Consider the following 21496-nt stretch of genomic DNA (forward strand, 5'->3'; position numbering starts at 1 on the left):
GCCCCACATGATGCTGCGTACAGTATAATGGCCACACAGTGCTCCATACTGTATAATGGCCACATATGATGCTCAATACTGTATAATGGCCACACAGTGCTCCATACTGTATAATGGCCCCACATGATGCTGCATACAGTATAATGGCCACACAGTGCTCCATACTGTATAATGGCCCCACATGATCCTGCGTACAGTATAATGGCACACATGATGCTGCGTGCAGTATAATGGCCACACAGTGCTCCATACTGTATAATGGCCCCACATGATGCAACGTACAGTATAATGGCCACACAAGATGCTCCATACTGTATAATGGCCACACATGATACTCAATACTGTATATTGGCCACACAGTGCTCCATACTGTATAATGGCCCCACATGATGATGCGTACAGTATAATGGCCCCACAGTGCTCCATACTGTATAATGGCCACACATGATGCTCCATACTGTATAATGGCCACACATGATGCTCCATACTGTATAATGGCCCCACATGATGCTCAATACTGTTTAATGACCCCACATGATGCTCAATGCTGTATAATGGCCACATATGACGATGCCAGTGTACAGTCGGGGCTGTAGATGTGTCCCAGCAGCTCTGCTTACATTGCAGGCAAAGATTTCATCACCCGCTGTCCACACTGCTGCCTCACAGATCCTGCACATTGAAATGTAGCCCAGCTCTGCAAACTCTGCATACACTCATATATATATATATATATATATATATATACTGTGCATATGACTAACAGGCTGCACTAGATTGCTCTAACTGCTCCCACCACTCCTGATTATAATGTCTTGTACTGTAAGCACAGCAGGGCCAGCTGCATGTATATGTGCAACACACACACATACCTCAGAATGTCCTCTCTCCCTCTCCACCGACACAGAAGAAGAAGATGTGGAGGGGCGTGGCCTAAAACAAGGGGGCATGTCGGCTGCTTCTCCTGATGGCTGTGTGGGAAAAGTAGAGTCCTGTGCGGGACTGCGGGGCACAGCCTCAAAATCAGGACAGTCCCGCAGTATGAGGGACGGTTGGGAGCTGTGCAATCCATATCAAATATTTGAGAAAAACTAGGACCTGGGGTGCAGAAAAATGGCAGTAGGATCTAGACTGATGTGTCAAAATGTGAAATATCTGTCTGTAACGATAATGAGTGCAAGCAACAGTGACGCCTGGTGGAGATTCCAAACAAGCAACTTTGAGGCTGCATGTCAGCAAATGGAGTTGGGGATTTGGCCAAGATTTATGTTGTCTTCAATGCTAAGAAATACAGGCAGATACTTATCCATCATACTATACCATCAGGAGAGAAATTACTTGGCTCCAAAGTTATTCTGTGGCAAGACAACAAGCTAATGTCATTAATAAGTCACTATATTCAGTGTGAAGAAGAACAAAGAGGAAGTGATTATATGACCCCACAGAGTCCTACTCTTAACAGCATCGAGGCTGTCTGGGATTGCAAGGAGACAGATGGCTTTGCACAAGCCCTGCATCATTAGAAGATCTGAGATTAGTTGTACAAGACGTTTGGAACAACCTCTGTTCTGAGTTCTTTCAAAAACTGTGTGCAAGTATACCTTGAAGAATGGATACTGTTTTAAGGCATTGGATGGTCACATCAAATATTGATTTGATTTAGTTTTAATTTTATCGGTCACTTTACATTTTGTTATTTGATAAGGATATACTATATTCACTTCTATTTCTGAAAGCATTCTTACTTTGTAGCATTTTTCCACACCTGCCTAAAACTTGTGCACATTGCTCTTAGCTGTGTAAGCACTCTCTGTCTTCCTTCTCTTTATCAGGGATACCAGCAAACAAAGAAATATGTACATAGCAATTTAAAAGGTGAGAAAGCCTCCAAGTTATTAGGGAGGGCAGATTCCAAAGGCTGTATTGTATCAGAGTATAGATACAAGGTAGAGCACACATGACAATCTGCACAAGGAGGGCGAAATCACACATTCTGCTTGTCATTATGGAGAGAGGAGACCAAAGCACACTCTCCAAGGAACAGAGGGGGGAATCATGAACTCCTCAGCACGAATGTCTGTCAGCAGAAAGGAGAAGATCTTCGTCATGAGCTGCAATTGGGAGAAAGAAGTACAGGAATGAAACTGTACTAGTATATGAGAGCTAGTGAAGACTGTCGTATACTGGACACACAGACGTCACATCCAGTATGTGTTACTGGTTTGGCTATTATCCAAAGTCATGTGACAAGGCTCCTTAAAGGGTCGACATTGATTTGTAGGATTGCTACCTTACAAAAGGTGGCACTAGAGTTCTAGTTCTCTTCCTCTCTGAAGAGACAATTTGCATAATTAGCATATTTCCCAGAGGAGCAATGCAGCTTTAAGTCTCCTCATCTTGGCATCCTTAGCATGTCAATCTCCGCAAGGAGAAAGGATACTTCTAGGATTACTTGTAGAAACATGTTCACATGGTAATAGCTGGAATATAGGAAAGGAAGGATGCAAACTGCATATTGAGGGGATCTGAAAATGAATTACAGAACTACATACTGCAACTAGCCTAACAAAACCACTAACATATTTTTGTCAAATATAGCCCTATTTTATGCTTCCATGTCTAAAAGTCCAGTAGCTTTATGAACAATCATATATAGAGGAATTGAAATCAGTGCTAAAACATCTTCATTTAGACTAAGCATACACAGTAAAACAAAAAAATGTAGTAAATCCCCCATAAATATGTACCTTGTTATGCACATAACAATAGCAACTATAATGGCGATCTGTACGGCTCCAATGATGGCTGCAATGAGGACGTGGGTGAGCTTTTGTCTGCTTGGCACCACATAAAGTATGTTGAAATCTGTTTTGTCACAGTATTGACCTGTGTATCCTGATTCACACCTGGTGAGGAAAAAAAGATTTATTAATCACTTTATGGTGTCATCACACTACATATACTTGTGACTTGCTTGCTTCATCTATCTATCTTTCTATCTATCTATCATCTATCTATCTATCACATATCTCTATCTATCTATCTATCTATCTATCTATCTATCTATCTATCTATCTATCTATCTATCTATCTATCTATCCCATATCTATCTATCTATTTATCACATATCTATCTATCTGTCTATTATATCATCTATCTATAAATCTATATTTATCCCATATCTATCTATCTATCTATCTATCTATCTATCTATCTATCTATCTATCTATCTATCTATCTATCTATCTATCTATCTATCTCATATCTATCTATCACATATCTATCTATCTGTCTATTGTATCATCTATCTATCTATTATCTATATATCTATTATATCATCAATCTATAGATCTATCTATCAATCTCTCTATCCATTATCTATTTATCTATCTATCTATCTCATATCTATCTATCACATATCTATCTATCTGTCTATTGTATCATCTATCTATCTATCTATTATCTATATATCTATTATATCATCAATCTATAGATCTATCAATCTCTCTATCCATTATCTATCTATCTATATATCTGTCTATCTATTATCTATCTATCTATCATGTATTTTATGTTACCATTTAATATACACTATTCCTTAAGCTAAAGATGAAAGGATTCTTAGGTAAACCAATAAACTAAAGTGAAGGACAAAAACCATGACTGATTCACGCTCATGTTTATTTCAAATGTATGTTTATTGGAAACAGTATACACTGAATTATTGATGCCCACTGCCAGCGCTATTACCGTATATTTATTCGGATATTTCATCTGTGTATTAAATGTAATTTTTCTACATCTTAATCATAAAAGACCCAGTAGAAATAAAATTTAAGACTTAGCAGGTTTGAGCTATTTCGCCTGGCAGGCATCTTTTCTGCTAAAGGAATTCAAACACATCTATTTTAGAGGTTTATATTAAAATGACATTATCATACAGTGCTAGTTTTCGGCGATAAGATTAAGAGATTACACAAGATGCAAAATGGAAATGTGTCAGCAGCTTTAATGCTAGAAAACATTTTACAATTTTCATCTTAGAGGGGATCTCATGAAAGTTATAGCGGGGTCTTAAATAACTAAATCCAAGGCATGGCTTAACTTTCTAATATATTCACTGCAAATATTTTTACTACAAGCCTTAGATTTGGCGGCTGAGAACAGTGACGGGGATCCAAATTTAAAAAGTAACCATAGCTGTACTTTTAGTATGTCTGGTGTTTTGAAAACACGGTTTATACTTTTACAAAGTATACTATTAAAATTCAATAATGTCAAATTAAACATGTTGGAGCGTATGTACTAATACTGGCAAAAATACAGATTTAATATTATAAAATGCAGGTTTAAAATTTTTAAATTAAAAACACCACATTTTACTAGTACATTTTCTTTATCTATTGCTCACCATAGTAAATGAATGCACTTCTCTTTATAAATCCTGGCTCCTAATCTGATGCGGCTTTTCTTTACAACGATGGACTGAATAAGATGTGAGCAGTATTTACTTCAAAAGAAGCAACCAGTGCACATTATTTCATTTAAAATCCATAGTTGCAGGTACAGATATCAAACCTGACAACCATGAAACCTGAACTAGACATCCGAGCAAGGAGCGAGGTGGAGGAAGCACTGGTGCATGAAGACGGCTGAAGCTCAGCGTCCATACTATGCTTAAATGAAGGACTTCAGAGTAGACGTGATTGTTTAGAAGAAACATTGGTACCTGCCCTATCCCCATAAAAAAAAGCTAATGTCAAAATTAAAGAAAAAAAAAACAAAGGAAGGAATTGGATCCTTCAGGTCTGAGAATAACTCAACAAACAGAAAGAAAACTGTGTTAGAATAGTTACTGGTGTGAAAGAGTATTCTTAGATATGATATTCAAGTGGATACAAAATATTTAAAAGGAATGCTACTGTTTTACACATTGTTGAAACTAAACAGATAAATGTATTTGCTTCTCTGCACTTTGGCCTTAAGTCCGAGTTCAAATGAGTCTGATTTACATCCAGAAACTTAGGATGATTTTCTTCCGTATTGTCATCTTTTGTCCTTATTTTATATTTGTGTTATATATCACACTATATACACAGTTTAACGCCTCATTCACACCTACATGTTTATTCATGTAAAAAATGGTACCGGTATCTTTAGTGCTTTCCATCAATGTGTGATCAGTGTGTCGTTTTTACCATCGGTGTGTTATCCGTGTGTCTGTTTTTACCATCGGTGTGTCATCCATGTGTCTTGCATTTGCCATCACCGTGTCCGTTTTTACCATCAGTGTATCATCATTGTGTCCATTTTTACCATCAGTGTATCATCATTGTGTCCATTTTTACCATCAGTGTATCATCATTGTGTCCATTTTTACCATCAGTGTATCATCATTGTGTCCATTTTTACCATCAGTGTATCATCATTGTGTCCATTTTTACCATCAGTGTATCATCATTGTGTCCATTTTTACCATCAGTGTATCATCATTGTGTCCATTTTTACCATCGGTGTGTCATCCATGTGTCTTGCATTTGCCATCACGGTGTCCGTTTTTACCATCAGTGTATCATCATTGTGTCCATTTTTTACCATCGGTGTGTTATCCGTGTGTCTGTTTTTGCCATCAGTGTGTCAAAAGTGTTTTTCACGGATGGATAAATGAAGTACAAAGCTTCTCCTATCCTGTGCTATGTTAAATTTGGATATCATATGGATGTCATCCATATGCTGTACGTGTTTTTCACAGACCCATAGACTTGTATTGGCTCTTTTCATTCACGATACTGGAAAAAAACATATGTCTCCGTGAGTTTTGCATGGACACACAGACAGAAAAATACCGGAACAATTTTGTGTGCACCTATAGACATGAATGGGCGAGTCTCATTCGAAATAATGAAAAGACTAGTGCATGCTGCAAATTTTTTACATTGACTGATTGTCATCTGAGCAGCCCTCTAGAATTACATTGGTCAATGGTGTGTGATTCTTACATGGACAGTACACATCGTGTATAAATGAGTGCTAAAACATATAAAATATCACTGTTGCCAAAAGCAATCAAATTTACCATATTTCATTTTTAGACTTCCTCTGAAAAGATAATACTTAAAATAAGATTGGTTGCAATAAGTCACATTAATATTTTAAAGGCACTCTGTCACCACAGAATGACTGTTCAATTCAAGTACACCTCTTTTCCGTGCTGCTGGATTGCTGGTGGTAGGTGAATATGGAGAGAAAGACTTATTTTGCACCTTCTTGACATCCACCGTACATGTACGGCACAGCAGGAGATGACTTCCTGCAAAGCTACAAAACATGTCTGGTGCGATGATGGTGCAGCTCACAGGCAGAGCTGGGACCATATTCAGCAGTTGTCAGAGGTATATCATAGCTGACACCCTGCTGTAGCGCCTAGGATTGGTATAGAACCAATCATTGCCATTTAATCCCCTAGATTCCGCTGTTAATAGTGACATAAGTATCTAGATGGTTATTTGATGGAGGAGGCGCCCTCTTCAAGCCATTTGGCACCTGTCTTAGGGTACCGGTAGGTGCCATGGCAACTCAAGAACAAGTAATCACCTTTGGTTCGGCCAACTACGGTGGTCTGTATAGCCTTGTAATAAGCAAAGTCTAAATGGTGAAGTGTCAGTGTAAAATTCTCAGATCTAAGGGTATATGCACACGTTGTGGATTGGCCAGCGGAATATTCTGCACAGAATCTGCATCTCTTGGCAGAAAACGCAGGTGTGGATTTGATGCATTTTTGATGCGTTGCTTTCATGAAGATTTGTATGCGTTTTCGAAAGCTAAATAAAGATCTATTACTGAACAAAAAAAAAATTGTAATGTCATTTCTGGTCCAACCTCCTCTTTAGCATTTGTTCAACCCACACTCCATTACACACACAGATAGATAGATAGATATGGGATAGATGGATAGATAGATAAATAGAAGGAATGAGATAGATAGATCTATGGGCCAAATAATATTGCACGCCCCACTTTTCAGTTTTTGAATTTCCACAAAAATTCACAAAAATTTAAACCAATAAATTTCATTCAACTTGACAATTGTGTTCCACTTGATGTTGATTGTTCACCAAAAATTTGCATTTGGTATCTTTATGTTTGAAGCATGATATGTGGGAAAAGGTTGAAAAGTTCCAGGGGGCCCGAATACTTTTGCCAGGAACTGTATATATCTTTGTTGCCAGAAAAAGAGATGGGCTTAGACACATTTCTTGCACAGGGGCCCCAACCTGTCAGTGTCCGCTCCTGTAGATAATAGTCAGTTCTCATATAGTTATTGGCTGATCAATGGTTCAGCCGGCAACTATCTCAGCCGTCTCTCACATAAACTCAGTTGAGTACTTCTGAATTCTCTGTGAGAGAGCCGATGCCAGACATCTCTAGTGATGGCTTATCTCAGGGAGAACAAAAGGATTGGCAGTCCAAAATCAGCCATGCTGGATCATTAAATTCCTGACAATCAATTGTTTGAGGTTCCCATACACATTGCACTACCGGCAGAACCAGTCATTAATGGTGGGTTCGGTCAACATTAGTATAAGGAGTATGGGGAAGAGGGGGGTTATGTTATGAAACAGTGGCACGATCATACAAAAGACAGTCATAGGATTCTTATAAAAAAAGTACCTAACATCTACCTATCATTCTTACAAAAGTTTTGAAGTCGTTGTACTTGCTGCTGTTGTTATTTAAACCATTCTTTAATACTTTTATTTTTTATTCTGTTATAAAAATATATATCGTATATGTCTGTAAATGTCACGAAATAGAACTTTATCCAGTGTGCAGGTTAGAAACGCTTTTCAACTAGTTAGTGTTCCACAGTTAAAATACAGGTGCGCTGGAATAGGAAACTCTCATGGCATAATCATTTTTATGGCATGATTAAAAATGGAGATTCCATTAGAAATGAGTCAGCATTTTCATTATGGAATACCAACTGGATTTTATGATGCATTAATAAATTTTGAAAATAGTTTTTAAGGTTTTTAATTAGCTGATATTCATCTAATGGGATCAGAGGGTGGTCCCGTACATGCAGTGGAAGAGCTGGTTTCAAATGTATTTGTGACTAATAAAATAAGCTTTTTGCAGGCATACAGCAGCCTGTAACTCTATGTGGGTAGATGGAGTGAAATATCATCCAGTTTTACGTACATGTATAAACCACTAAAGATCCACACATGATGTAAGCCAACATTTGGAATCTCACTGATGGACTACAAGTTGGATAGTAGTCTACTACATAATAAAGTGAATTATCAAAAACATACAACTAACCTTGGATTTCTATATTGACAGAGTTTCCTTGGTTCCAAACACAAAGATACAATACATTTTTATGAAACTGTGACTTCAAGCAATTCTGTCACATTTGATATATGGAAGGCAGGTGTTGACCCTGTGGGACCCCATCTATCCACCACACACATACAAACTCTTTGTGAAGACACACAACACCATCAGAGCAGAGGAGATATCTAGTACAATTATAAGATGGATATCCTACTCTACTTATGAATTATTTTTACTCACCGGCATGATGCTTTCTGTGTTGGGTAGCTTAACTCGCACGTTCCATGCACACAATATCCATTATAGTTTTCTGAACATGGCATATAATTGCCCATATAGTCATCTTCCCTTTGATCACTGGAGTCTAACAAGAAAATAATGTTCCAACTATCAGTGTATATAAAAATCATTACATTAAGTTTGTTGTATCACACACATCTCAATGAGTGAAGGTGGAAGGATAAAGCTTTCTTAGGGTCTGGTCACATGGAGTTTGATCATTCCAACAAACATAAATTCAGAAGGATTTCCAAACGTAAGGCTCTAAATTCTGCCACTCTATAGATATACAAGGAATGAGAGATTACAGGGCAGAATTGTGGAAGCAACAGTGATAGGAAAGATCCATATGTATGTGCAAAGCTGTATGGAGCAAAATGGCCATATAATGGGGACTTCTGAGTTAAAATGCAGTGGATGACATGAACTTTGCTAACGCGCAGAAGGTATAGGGAATACTGTTTTTGATTTAAGAAACCTCCTATTAACTTTTTTCCACTAACCCTGTGTTAGGGCTAGCGGAACGCACCAAGTAATAGGGTGATAGATACGAGGTGCGTTCACAGCCCAGGGTCCACCGTGGAGAGATACCTGCTGCAAGTAAAGGCAGATGGACACTGAGCTCACACGTGGGTTAAACTTCACCCCGTGTGAAATGAAAGCGAGCTCTGCTGCCTCACAGAGTCACGCTGTACACGGGGACTAAAACCCTAATTAAAAGTTGTGCTTGCTCTGGAACTCTTCTGTGCTAACCGCACACATGAAGGAACCAGATGCTAAGCCAAGGCTAATTGCCCCCACTGACGCTAGCTGCCTTCCTGAGTGTACAGCCCCAAGGCTAAGCAGACTCACACCACATATATACAGTGTGGCAGAGTATCCACTGGCAACTGCCAAACACAAATGATACTAGCACATAGCCGTGCGGCCATGCAAACCTTTTATAGCTGTAGCAGTTCAGGACCTTCCTAGTGGACCAATAGGAGCTGCTACAGGACCTGAGCGTGTGACCCCCGACCTCCAATGAGAGGTCTTCCCCTGGGCATGCTCAGGAGGGGAAAAGCAGGACTTAGTCCCAGGAGCACCTGCTCACCGCCGAACAGCACTAGTTATAAAGGCTGAACCTGGAAGGGCAGCAGTAACCAAACGTGCAGTATCTGTCCTGGCCAGGCACTGGGACCGAAGTCTCCACTGAGCAGGCTCCACTGTGGCTGGAGAAGAATAGGAGACCGCAGCAGACATGGCTCGAGATTCCCCCTGTGCAGCGGCAGGAACTCGACGCCTAACACCCTGTATGTAGTGTGCTGTCCGTGTGTTAATATTCTCACCTACCGCTCTCATCTCCGGTATCCAGCAAAGTTCCGCTTCTTTTCTGAGTGCTGTCATGGGTCACGTTGTGTTCTACATGACCCTGGAGTGGCGTTTACAGTGTAAGTCTATGGAGCGTCAGAACGAAGCTCAGAATGGGGCTCTATAGGCTTATATTGGAAAAGAGACTTCCAGGTCACACATTGATCAGGAAAGTCTGAAGAGAGATGATGCCACTGAGAAGAGGAAAAGAATTGTGCTGCATCCCGGAGAAGATGGCTGTAGGTAAGCATATTAATACACTCCCACTATGCTACATATACACAGATTTAGAGAACAGTTAAAGAAAAGTTCACGGGAGCACCACTTTAAACGAGAAGACAAAATGTTACCCTGACCTCTTCAGGCACAAAAACAGAAAAGGTTTTATCCCTAATTTACTTCTTTAACTCACTATTCCTCCTGCTTTCATTCTCTTCTCTCATGAAATCTCATGTTACTTTATGTTATATAAATTAATACTTTTCAATACGGTCGGAGACCAGTTCTGATTTAATTTAGAGTAAAGCAATGTATTTGTACTAAACTTTATTAATTCCTAAAGAAGATGTGTCTGTGATATAACCTTGTGGAGAAATAGAAGTTTATTGTAGCTCAGTGTTTATTTTGTATTTACAAAGTTTCCTACCAGAAATTCATTCATCAGAGAAGAGCATATGTCAGTAGGGCAAAAGTGTACAGTTTTTCCATTGATTTTAGAATTGCTCCCAGATTTTTTTTTTTTAAATCCGCCATACGGTCACAGAGATATGGACTTTTTATTTAGTGTTAATTTTTATGATATTTACTAGGGGGGTGTGGTTCACAGGGTAATTGCACAGAGCAGCCTAAAGACACCTCTAAGGGAATCCTGTGAGCAACACCCTCTTGTAAAGACTTCCCCCAAAAAGGCAATTACTAAAAAGCCCGTATCTTTAGAATCGCATTGCGGATTTACAAAAAAAACAAAACAGCATACAGAAAACAGCAGCAGGAATACAATAATAGCACAAACTGGCCCCTTTTGATCCAGTGACAGTTCCGCAAGGCCTTAGGAACAATTTAGTTATTTTATTACCGTATTTCATTACATGGATGAGTGCGGTACTAACAGAGATTAAACCTGTAGCTATTTCTTGTGGACAGGGAGTCTGCTATCATGTCCACAGGCAATATAAAATATCCCCTCTGCTGAATGATATTTGAGGACATCACGTTTGCAAATGTGGATTTTTATCCTTATGGTTTAAAATAACAAAAAGCACTAGATTATCAAATAGAATGTAATAGCAATATGAGTTTATCCTTTATAAATTAAATTTATAAATTAACCCATGATAGAACCCTAAGGGGACGATTTATTTAAGTATTTACTCCAGAATTCTAGAAAAACACTTTGAAAAGCCTCAAAAATTTTTAGCAACATAAATTCGAGCAAAATTTTTTTGACTTTTGACGCTTTAACATCAGTCTCAAGTAAATTTGCCAAAATGAGCAAATCTGGGGAGGAGCTGAATCAAATTCCTGAAAAGTAGCGGCATTCCTTAAGCCAGAATGTTACAACTGTCCAAGACTAGAGTAACGATTCTGACAAGGCACACACCACTGAGAAGATGTGCTGAATTCATTAACTGGCTCTAACAAATTTGTAGCATCTTATTCATGCATGCCCCTCATTAAGAGTGGAGCATAAAATAAATGAGTCTAAGTGAATCGAGGGCTAAAATCACCAAAAGCCAAAAAAGGGGCAAACATAATAATGAATCAGGGCCTAATTTTTAAAATCTGCTAAAGTTAATCAAACTAAAATCTACAAGTACAATTGGCTTCTTGCTCTGGTGGTAGAAATAAACATGGACTGCACATCCAAAACTCATATATTGATCTATTGTGCGTAAAAAAATTACAGGAATGAACACAAGGTTCTTAGTTAACAATATGATCAGATTGCATGAAGCCCACAGCCATGTCACGGCGAAACTCTTAGTGGATCCCTAACCTTGAAGTGATCAGCAGAGGTAGTGACCCAGATGCCCCGCAGCACCCATGCTGCAAGGTAAAGACCCCACAGCTCCAGGTCACACCACCCCAGGGACAAAACCACCACAACAATGGCCATCCCAGTGGGCTTCATGCAATCTGATCAGAACTAAGAACCTTGTGTTTAGTTTTGTATATTTTTGCTTAGCCGCAATAGATCATTAATCCATGAGTTTTAGATGTGCGTTGCACGTTTTTTTCCTACAAGTACACTATCAGCTTCATGTTTATATCTGCCATTGCATTTTATGTAAGAAGGCTATATCTGCAGCCGGTGAAGTGGTGTTTGTTTTCAGCTCACAGTATTTTATTCTGCTCTTCAGTATTCTAGAACACGACTTGTCCAAATATACTATGTTTCTAAAGTAATTGCAGCTCAGTGACAGCCGGAGACATGTCTGTGTTTTGAACTACAAATATCCTTTGTTCAATAAAATGAATGTGCATCATAAAATTCTGCAGCAATAGCGGCTGTTGTCAAAATGTGACTCTAACATTTACATTAGGATGGTGCTCTCAAGCAGGAGTCTTGAGCAGTGAGTTCTGGATGCAGAAATGATGCAGAGAAAAAGTATACATAGTTAAAACAATGGTGTCTTTGGAACAACGAGTCTGGTGCGGACCTACCTTTCACCTCTGGGCGGTACTGTAAGCCGTCATCTTTCTTTCCAACTGGATTAGTGTCATCTGTGACTTAATATATAAAAAATAAAAAGACTTAGACCCATTGAGGAGGTTATTGTACAAGAGCCTCTATATACTAAAGTGGCAAGAAATCCAAATACTTCAACATGCCTCTGGCTCAATTTCTGTGTTTTACAGATCCATATCCTCCTACTGGCCCATATTTTATTTCCAGTTTGTTACAAAGGGACAAAGCTTTTTCCCTCAGAAACGCTAGGAAAAATTGTAATAAGAAAGTACCACTCCAGCATTTCTTTCTAATTTACCACTGCAGTGGTGCCACTAACCGAAGTTCTCTGCCCCTGGTCTTATATTTACCAGCCGTCTGCTATCTGCACTGTTAGTCTGTCTTCTGCAATTTGTGACCTGCCAGATAGCTCCAGTGTTTGCTAGGCGAGCCGGGGGTCACAACTCAATGTAAAGGTACCTTCACACATATCGATTTCGTTAACGATATCGTTGCTTTTTGTGATGTAGCAACGATATCATTAAGGAAATCGTTATGTGTGACAGCGACCAACGATCAGGCCCCTGCTGGGAGATCGTTGGTCGCTGAACAAAGTCCAGAACTTTATTTTGTCGCTGGATCTCCCGTGGACATCGCTGGATCGGCGTGTGTGACACCGATCCAGCGATGTCTTCACTGGTAACCAGGGTAAACATCGGGTAACTAAGCGCAGGGCCGCGCTTAGTAACCCGATGTTTACCCTGGTTACCAGCGTGAAAGTAAAAAAAACAAACACTACATACTTACCTACCGCTGTCTATCCCCGGCGCTCAGCTTCTCTGCACTCCTCCTGTACTGGCTGTGAGCGTCGGTCAGCCGGAAAGCAGAGCGGTGACGTCACCGCTCTGCTTTCCGGCCGCTGTGCTCACAGCAGTACAGGAGGAGTGCAGAGAAGCAGAGCGCCGGGGATAGACAGCGGTAGGTAAGTATGTAGTGTTTGTTTTTTTTACTTTCACGCTGGTAACCAGGGTAAACATCGGGTTACTAAGCGCGGCCCTGCGCTTAGTAACCCGATGTTTACCCTGGTTACCCGGGGACTTCGGGATCGTTGGTCGCTGGAGAGCTGTCTGTGTGACAGCTCTCCAGCGACCAAACAGCAACGCTGCAGCGATCCGGATCGTTGTCGGTATCGCTGCAGCGTCGCTTAATGTGAAGGGGCCTTACGTCTAATTGAGCAAGGTCAAGGCTCTTATAGACTTACATTGATAGCTGGTCACCATTCATTCTGACTTCTCGTCAGTCACAAGTTGCGGTCACAAGATGGACTGCAGCAGTGTCGGGAAGAGCTGAAGACAGTAGCTGGTGAGTATAATACTAGGATCAGAGAACTTAGATTAATAGCATCATTCCTGGGCTCAAATAAATATAACTGCTGGAATCGTACTTTAAAACATGCCGTATTGATTTCTTTAGTGTTCAATGATGTGATGTTAATATACTACATGATTTGAAAATACCATCAATTTAATAAACGTAGGGCAAAAATACTGAAACCCACCAAAATTTAAATGTAGGTGCCTAGATCCCTTTTCCTGTCAGAAAGGTGTGGTCATTTCCTATTATTTGTTGTATACAGGGCAAATATGAGATATCTAACCAATATTCCATGTCTGAGATGAATAAATACGGATATCTGAATGAAAAGGGGAAAATGCAGCAGAAGAGGCCAGATTTGAACCATCGTCTATATTGCCATACTATAAAATACTACATTTTGTGCATTATTCAATTTTCTAGAAATCATGTTTTGGGTTCGTACCTGTACAGCTTCCCAGGTGTTTTACATCAATCTGCTCCTGCTTGATGCATGAGGCCTCTCTCACCATACAAGGATTAGAATAAGAGTTTCCATCTGACGCACAGACTGGGTTGAAATTATGTCCACTGCAATCTATGTTACACACACATCTGTTAGGAAAAAGAATGAATGATTAAATAACAAAGGAATGTTCAAGTTGCTATATCAGTTCATCAATATTACTATCAAGTACAATATTCGGGCTGAAAAACAACGACTAATTTTTTTTAGATTTACTGTCCTAGCTGAATTGTCTCTAAAGGACCAAATGCCAGAGCAGCCATAGAAATAGGCCATGTTGTTACTGCGGGACAAGTCAATGTGTGGGTCACTAACTTAAAATTCTTTCACAGGAAGCAATAATCAGGCTTTTGACAGGTCCTTTACTCAGCACAGCAGCTCCCTGGTTTGCACCTATATCCATACACGTGCCCTTCCATACATTATTATAACACTCATGGCCTCCATCACAGGCCATTTACTGACAAGATGTGGTTACCTTCTTAAAGTTTTCCACTTCCACTAATACTAATATGAGCCTGCCACTTTAAACTCTGCCTTCCCATACTTTTTGGATGTAATACTTATATTTACCTTTACCTCCATACCCTCTGATTGTATGGGTTTGTACAATACTGCCATTGTTTGTACTGTTCACAGACTTTCAATGAGATACAGTATGTGAATGTGAATGCATATACTTTGTGTTATTATTGCCATCTGAAAAAGTAAAGAACCTCATCCACAACTACCACAAAAGACTTCAAGCTGTCATTGATGTTATGGGGGCAATACACGGTATTAAGAAATGGAGTATGTGAACTTTTGATCAGGGTCATTTGGATGTTTTGGGTTGTCATTATGATTTAAAAAGAGAAAACACAGTTGTTTGACAATAGATGGCTTTACTCAACCACTAACCATGAGTGGAGAAAAAGTTTTGGTGTTATCAGTCATATTCTCTGAAAAAAAGGCCAAGAAAGCAAAAATTCTCCGGAGGAAGGACATTTTTGAGCACAACTGTATGCCTAAATTAAAACCAACACAATATAGCAGAGTTGACACTTGTCTCATTACAAACACAACAAGAAAATTTGCAGTTGTCATCTCACATCGTTGTCAGCTCTGCTGTATTGTCCTTCCCTCACACTGGTTGTCTGTGGGATGGAACCCAAAGCCCTGTGAAAAGGACAAGTGCTGCTACAAATATTTTTGTCTGGCCCTATAACAGTTAATTTTCATATAAGAAAAATATGTATATCTCTGGAATAAGACATCAGATCGAAGATATCAAGGTATCAATTTATTCAGCTTCCTATGATCTACATACCCGTATTGACGGCTTCGAAAGGTTGATCCTACTGACAGATTCCCTTTAAAACTCTGTCTCATGGTAAGAACATCACTAGTAAAAGACATCTGATTTACCTGTGGGCTATATTCTTCTATGTCTACATATCTGTTTGCTTCCAAAAAGATATATGGCTAAGTAAAGCAACTTCTGAGAACATGCTAGAAGTTTGACTATTTGTACAAGAGCCTATCTCAGAAATCACTATTATGAAATAATATTATGAAATGAAGCTATGTAATAGATATCTGCAACTATACAACTTATTTTGTAGTCCAACATACCAAAACAAACCCAACCGTAGCCAGTAGTGCAAATAATTTTGCAACACCAATTAATACAAATGTCCATTTATCAATACAAAAAGTAGCTATCTGCACTAGCATTGGGTTTCCTTCACTGAACACTGTCAGCACTAAGATTTTACTAATGAAGTCACTGGAAGAAACAAAGACAATCGTTGCTGCAGGGAAGATATGCCCATAGAGGATAAAATAAAAAAGGTATATAATACAGATAAGAAATTACAGACATGTAGGCTTTGGATGGTATTACAATCCTCAGTTTTATATGCCTAAATATCTTTAAAATGTTAACAGAATTAAACCCACACAAAAACAGAGCATCACATTTTTCATTAAGGGATCATTCAGATGTCCGTGCACATCGATTCGAGATCAGACCGTAATTCACGGACTGGCAGTGGCTCTCCAAACCCGAGCGTGACAACTTCATGTATTTCTATGAGGTTGTCATGCTCGTGTCAGGAGAGCTGTGGCCAGTTCATGCATTGCGGTCCAACCTTGGACCAATTTGCACACATGTCTGAAAAGTCTTTAGAAGATTATATTTGATAACCACCAGCTCATATTTCATATTAATAATTTTTATTTCTATACCTCCAACATATTCCTCATCCCTTCACAATACAGAGGGTACATGTACAGACAATAAAGATATAACAGAGTCAACACAGAATTAAAGAGATGCCAAAAGGAGTGAGGGTCCTGCTCGCATGCTTACAGTCTATGAGGAAATAGGGGAGGCACAAAAGGTAAATGGTAAAAAGTGCTTGTATTGTATGGTTCAGCCATCAATATATTATTTTTAAAAGGTAACTCTGATCAAACACTGTCATTGTGGTATGATATGGAGAATCTTACACTTACCAACCAAAAGAATAGTCTGTGTTTTTGTAGATAGTTTATAGTAAGCTAGTGGAAATAAGAACAGGTCTTCCCCATAAGAAGAAGGCAGTTCACCTTCAATTCAAATCTGACAAAAGTTTCTAGTATTCAGGTGCGCAAGACTGATGTAGCATTGCCAAATGTTAACTCAATAAGAATATTATCAGCAGTGAAATTCTTATGAGATCTGTAAAATAAGTATTGATAACGTCACCAAAAGTAAATCTATTTCTAAAGGTGATATTGTCATGAAATTCTCACCAAATTTTGGTCAAACCCATCTAATCTATGCAGGCAAAGATGTCCATAAATTAAGTTATGTTTAATAATGGAAAATGACACAGGGAAAAAGTATTAAATACATGAAAACAAAGGGGCAAAAAGCCATGGAAAGTCATGATATTAGCTGAAATTTATCAGTAATTAGAAAGCAATCTTGACACTTCGTAAAAAACAATATCACATGGTTCAACTGATGGCCTATAAAAAGGTGTCTCATTAAAACCAGTGAGCTGTCTCAAGTCCTTTGCAACCCTTAGCGTTGTAAAACATACTGATGGCCTTGATTATAGAAGATTTTTTAAACTACTGAAGGTTTCATTGAGCACTGTTGGTGCCATAATCCGGAATTGGAAAGAACATCATTTCACCATTAACTGGCCACAACCAGGTGCTCCCCTCAAGATTTCAGACAGAGGAGTGAAAATAGCTATCAGAAGAGTTGTCTAAGAGCCAAGGACCACCTGTGGAGAGTAGTGATGGGCAAACCCGAACTGTAAAGTTCGGGACCCGTACCAAACACACAGTGTTTGGTATGGGTCCCGACGTCACCGCACGAACACTGCCAGAAAAAGCCGAAGACTGCTGAGTGCAGTGAATATCACTGGAAGGTAATGAGCGGCATCGGGAGCAGAAGAGGCCGGGAGACAGCGGGACGGGGGGAGGCGTCGCTGGACAGGTAAGTATAATTATAATGTTTATTATTAATTTTTTTTTTACAAGCTGCCCCATCCCATCCAACCATGTATATACTCCAGATAAATGGCAAAAAAACTTTTTCTTTATTGATCCAACGTAATAAAAACAGGATAATCCTTACAGATGGCAGACAGAAAAGTGATTGCGCAGAGAACGGCCCCATCCCATATCTGTAAAGTCCAAGTTCGGGGTTTGGATGCAAGTTCGCGTCATCTCCGGCCCCGAACTCGAACTTTACAAAAAAACTCAGGCGAACCCGCCAATCCCGAACATCAGGGGGTTCGCCCATCACTAGTGGAGAGCTAAAGAAAGACCTGGAATCAGCAGATACAATTGTTTAAAAGAAAACGATAAATAGTGCACTAACCCAGCAACATTCACTTATTTCATAAAATCATACAATGTTAGGGTTGGAAGGGACCTCCAAGGTCATGGTGTCCAACCCCCTGCTCAATGCAGGGCAGGATTCACTAAACCATCTCAGACAGATATGTGTCCAGCCTCTGCTTGAAAATTGAAGGAGAACTCACCACCTCTCGCGGCAGCCTGTTCCACTCATTGATCACCCTAACTGTCAAAAGTTTTTTCTAATATCTAACCTGTATCTTCACCCCCTTTCAGTTTCATTCCATTGCTTCTAGTGTTTCCACATTATTTATGAGTAAATTCCCTGCCTAACCATCCCTGTAGAACGTTTTCTGTAAAAGTGAGGTTTAAAAAAATAATTTATATTGTCCCAGTTTTCTATGTTAATAGAAGACACACCACTACATCATGATTTTCATCCAGGAATAAAATCGAGACATGAGCAGCACAACAAAAACATTTTTGTTCCTCAACCATAAGCCTCTTGGTGAGTACAAATAGTACAAATGCGCAGTAATAATTTATTCTGTGACAGGGCTGTTTTGTGTAAGACTGCACTGTTGGAGTGATAGCTGAGAAAGACCTACATGGGGTCGAAACGTCGTTCCTTTGATGGCGGAACAAACAACATTTTGGAATTGAACCCTGGATTGATTCTGTTTTTTTCTTTGTTTGCACTGTGTGACTGGTTTGAACCTCCTATTATCTTGGGTCTCAGGCTTCAGTTTTCCACACAGAGCTGGTTCACTGAAGACACGGAGCATCAGAACACCTCATATCGGAGATGCGACAGCATATTCAGTTATGAGGACACTGTAGCTAGCATATTTAAAGACACTATGGTAGGACTATGTCAGTCACATATAAGTACACTGGCTGAATCTTTGTGAATACAAAAAGCTATTAGGTGAAATAAGCCTGGGCAATGGGCACTGGCTGATTCTTATTGGGGCACCGTAGGAGCACACGTGAAAAGGCATGCTGTGAAAAACCTACCACAGCAGGTTTGCGTGTATGATATAATGCTCGCAGTTGCAGGGGACAAAGGAATTAGGAGTGCAACCTTCCCACAGTCTGCTTCCTCTACTGACCCTCTTGCCCGTCAAATCTCTAATGCACCCTTTTCTAACACTAGAGTCATGTGCAAAGTGCATGCAATGTTATCCTTCAATTTATCTCCCGGTCTACAGAGTACCTGTCTGTTTATTCTTTTGGCTGAAGAATCCATCCCAAATGCTAGAGGAGTTGTATAGCTTCAGGGACAAGAACCTCCCACAGCCTCTCTCTACTTCGAACCTAGTTCTCTCATTGGCTGAAATCTATATTAAAGCTTCTTCCTGAATCCATAGTCATTGAGTCACCACAGGGCACTTCTTCATAGCTCAAATTTTGGGTACCCAAGCAGTCAGCAATGTTTCATTGCCAGACACTTATAAGAGCAGGGGTAATTATTTTGTTTCAGCCATAATGTGCATCACCTGAGGCTATGGAGGGGCCCTATATCACTTCTCCCCTATGCCTCAAAACTACTGGAACAACACATCCATCTTGAACTGTCCTCCTATCTATCTTCCTGCTCCCTTTTCTATCGCTTACAATCAGGCTTCCCGTCACACCACTCCACTGAAACTGCCCTAACTAAGGTCACCAATGACCTATTAACCGCCAAGAGCAAGCGGCACTACTCTATCCTCCTCCTCCTGGACCTGTCCTCTGCCTTTGATACAGTGGACCATTCCCTATTACAACAGACCCTCTCATCCCTTGGCATCACAGACTTGGCCCTATCCTGGATCTCGTTATACCTGACTGACCGAACATTTAGCATCTCCCATTCACACACCACCTCCTCACCTCGCCCCCTATCTGTCGGAGTCCCACAAGGTTCAGTTCTAGGGCCCCTGCTCTTCTCCATTTACACTTTTGGCCTGGGACAGCTCATAGAACCTCATGGTTTTCAGTATCATCTCTATGCTGATAACACACAGCTCTACATCTCTGGACCAGATATCACCACCCTACTAACCAGAATCCCTCAATGTCTATCCGCTATTTCATCCTTCTTCTCCGCTAGATTTCTAAAGCTTAACATGGACCAAACAGAATTCATTGTCTTTACCCCATCTCATGCGACACCCCCCAACAAACCTATCCATTACAGTAAAAGGCTGCCCACTCTCCCCAGTCCCACAAGGTTGCTGTCTCGGGGTAATCCTTGACACTGATCTCTCCTTCAAACCGCATATCCAAGCCCTTTCCACTTCCTGCTGCCTTCAACTCAAAAATATTTCATGGATCCATACATTCCTAAACCAAGAATCTGCAAAAACCCTAGTCCATGCCCTCATCATCTCCCGCCTCGACTACTGTAACCTCTTGCTCTTTGGCCTCCCCTCGAACACTCTCGCACCCCTCCAATCTATTTTAAACTCAGCTGCCCGACTAATCCACCTGTCTCCCCGCTATTCCCCCGGCCTCTCCCCTCTGTCAATCTCTTTACTGGCTCCCCATTACCCAGAGACTCCAGCACAAAAGCCTAACCATGACATACAAAGCCATCCACAACCTGTCTCCTCCATACATCTGTGACCTCGTCTCCCGGTACTTTCCTGCACGCAACCTCCAATCCTCACAAGATCTCCTTCTCTACTCCCCTCTTATCTCCTCTTCCCACAATCGCATACAAGATTTCTCTCACGCATCACCCCTACTCTGGACCTCTCTACCACAACATATCAGACTCTCACCTACCTCGAAACCTTCAAAAAGAACCTGAAGACCTACCTCTTCCGGCAAGCCTAAAACCTGCATTAATCACTGATCGACCAAACCACTGCACAACCAGCTCTATCCTTACCTACTGTATCCTCACCCATCCCTTGTAGATTGTGAGCCCTCGCGGGCAGGGTCCTCTCTCCTCCTGTACCAGTTGTGACTTGTATTCTTCAAGATTATTGTACCTGTTTTTATTATGTATACCCCTACTCACATGTAAAGCGCCATGGAATAAATGGCGCTATAATAATCAATAATAATAATAACTCCTGGAGTATGCTTACTGCAAGTTGGAAACCACTGAGAGAGAACACTAGCACTAAACAACCAAAATGCTTAGTCTT

General features: G+C 40.1%; 1 protein-coding gene across 1 annotated transcript in view; it reads right to left on the bottom strand.

Moving 5' to 3' along the window:
• Positions 1-21496, bottom strand: part of TMEFF1 (transmembrane protein with EGF like and two follistatin like domains 1) — a 262625-nt gene that overhangs the window by 6124 nt on the left and 235005 nt on the right. The window contains exons 6-9 of the mRNA XM_069730570.1: positions 14457-14605; positions 12634-12699; positions 8581-8704; positions 2748-2906 (exon numbers count right to left, since the gene is read on the bottom strand). Of these exons, the coding sequence (XP_069586671.1) occupies positions 2748-2906; positions 8581-8704; positions 12634-12699; positions 14457-14605 (498 nt within the window). The remainder of the gene's footprint in view (positions 1-2747; positions 2907-8580; positions 8705-12633; positions 12700-14456; positions 14606-21496) is intronic.

The sequence above is a fragment of the Ranitomeya imitator genome, chromosome 6 (assembly GCF_032444005.1).
Source record: "Ranitomeya imitator isolate aRanImi1 chromosome 6, aRanImi1.pri, whole genome shotgun sequence".
In the NCBI taxonomy this organism is placed as follows: Eukaryota; Metazoa; Chordata; class Amphibia; order Anura; family Dendrobatidae; genus Ranitomeya; species Ranitomeya imitator.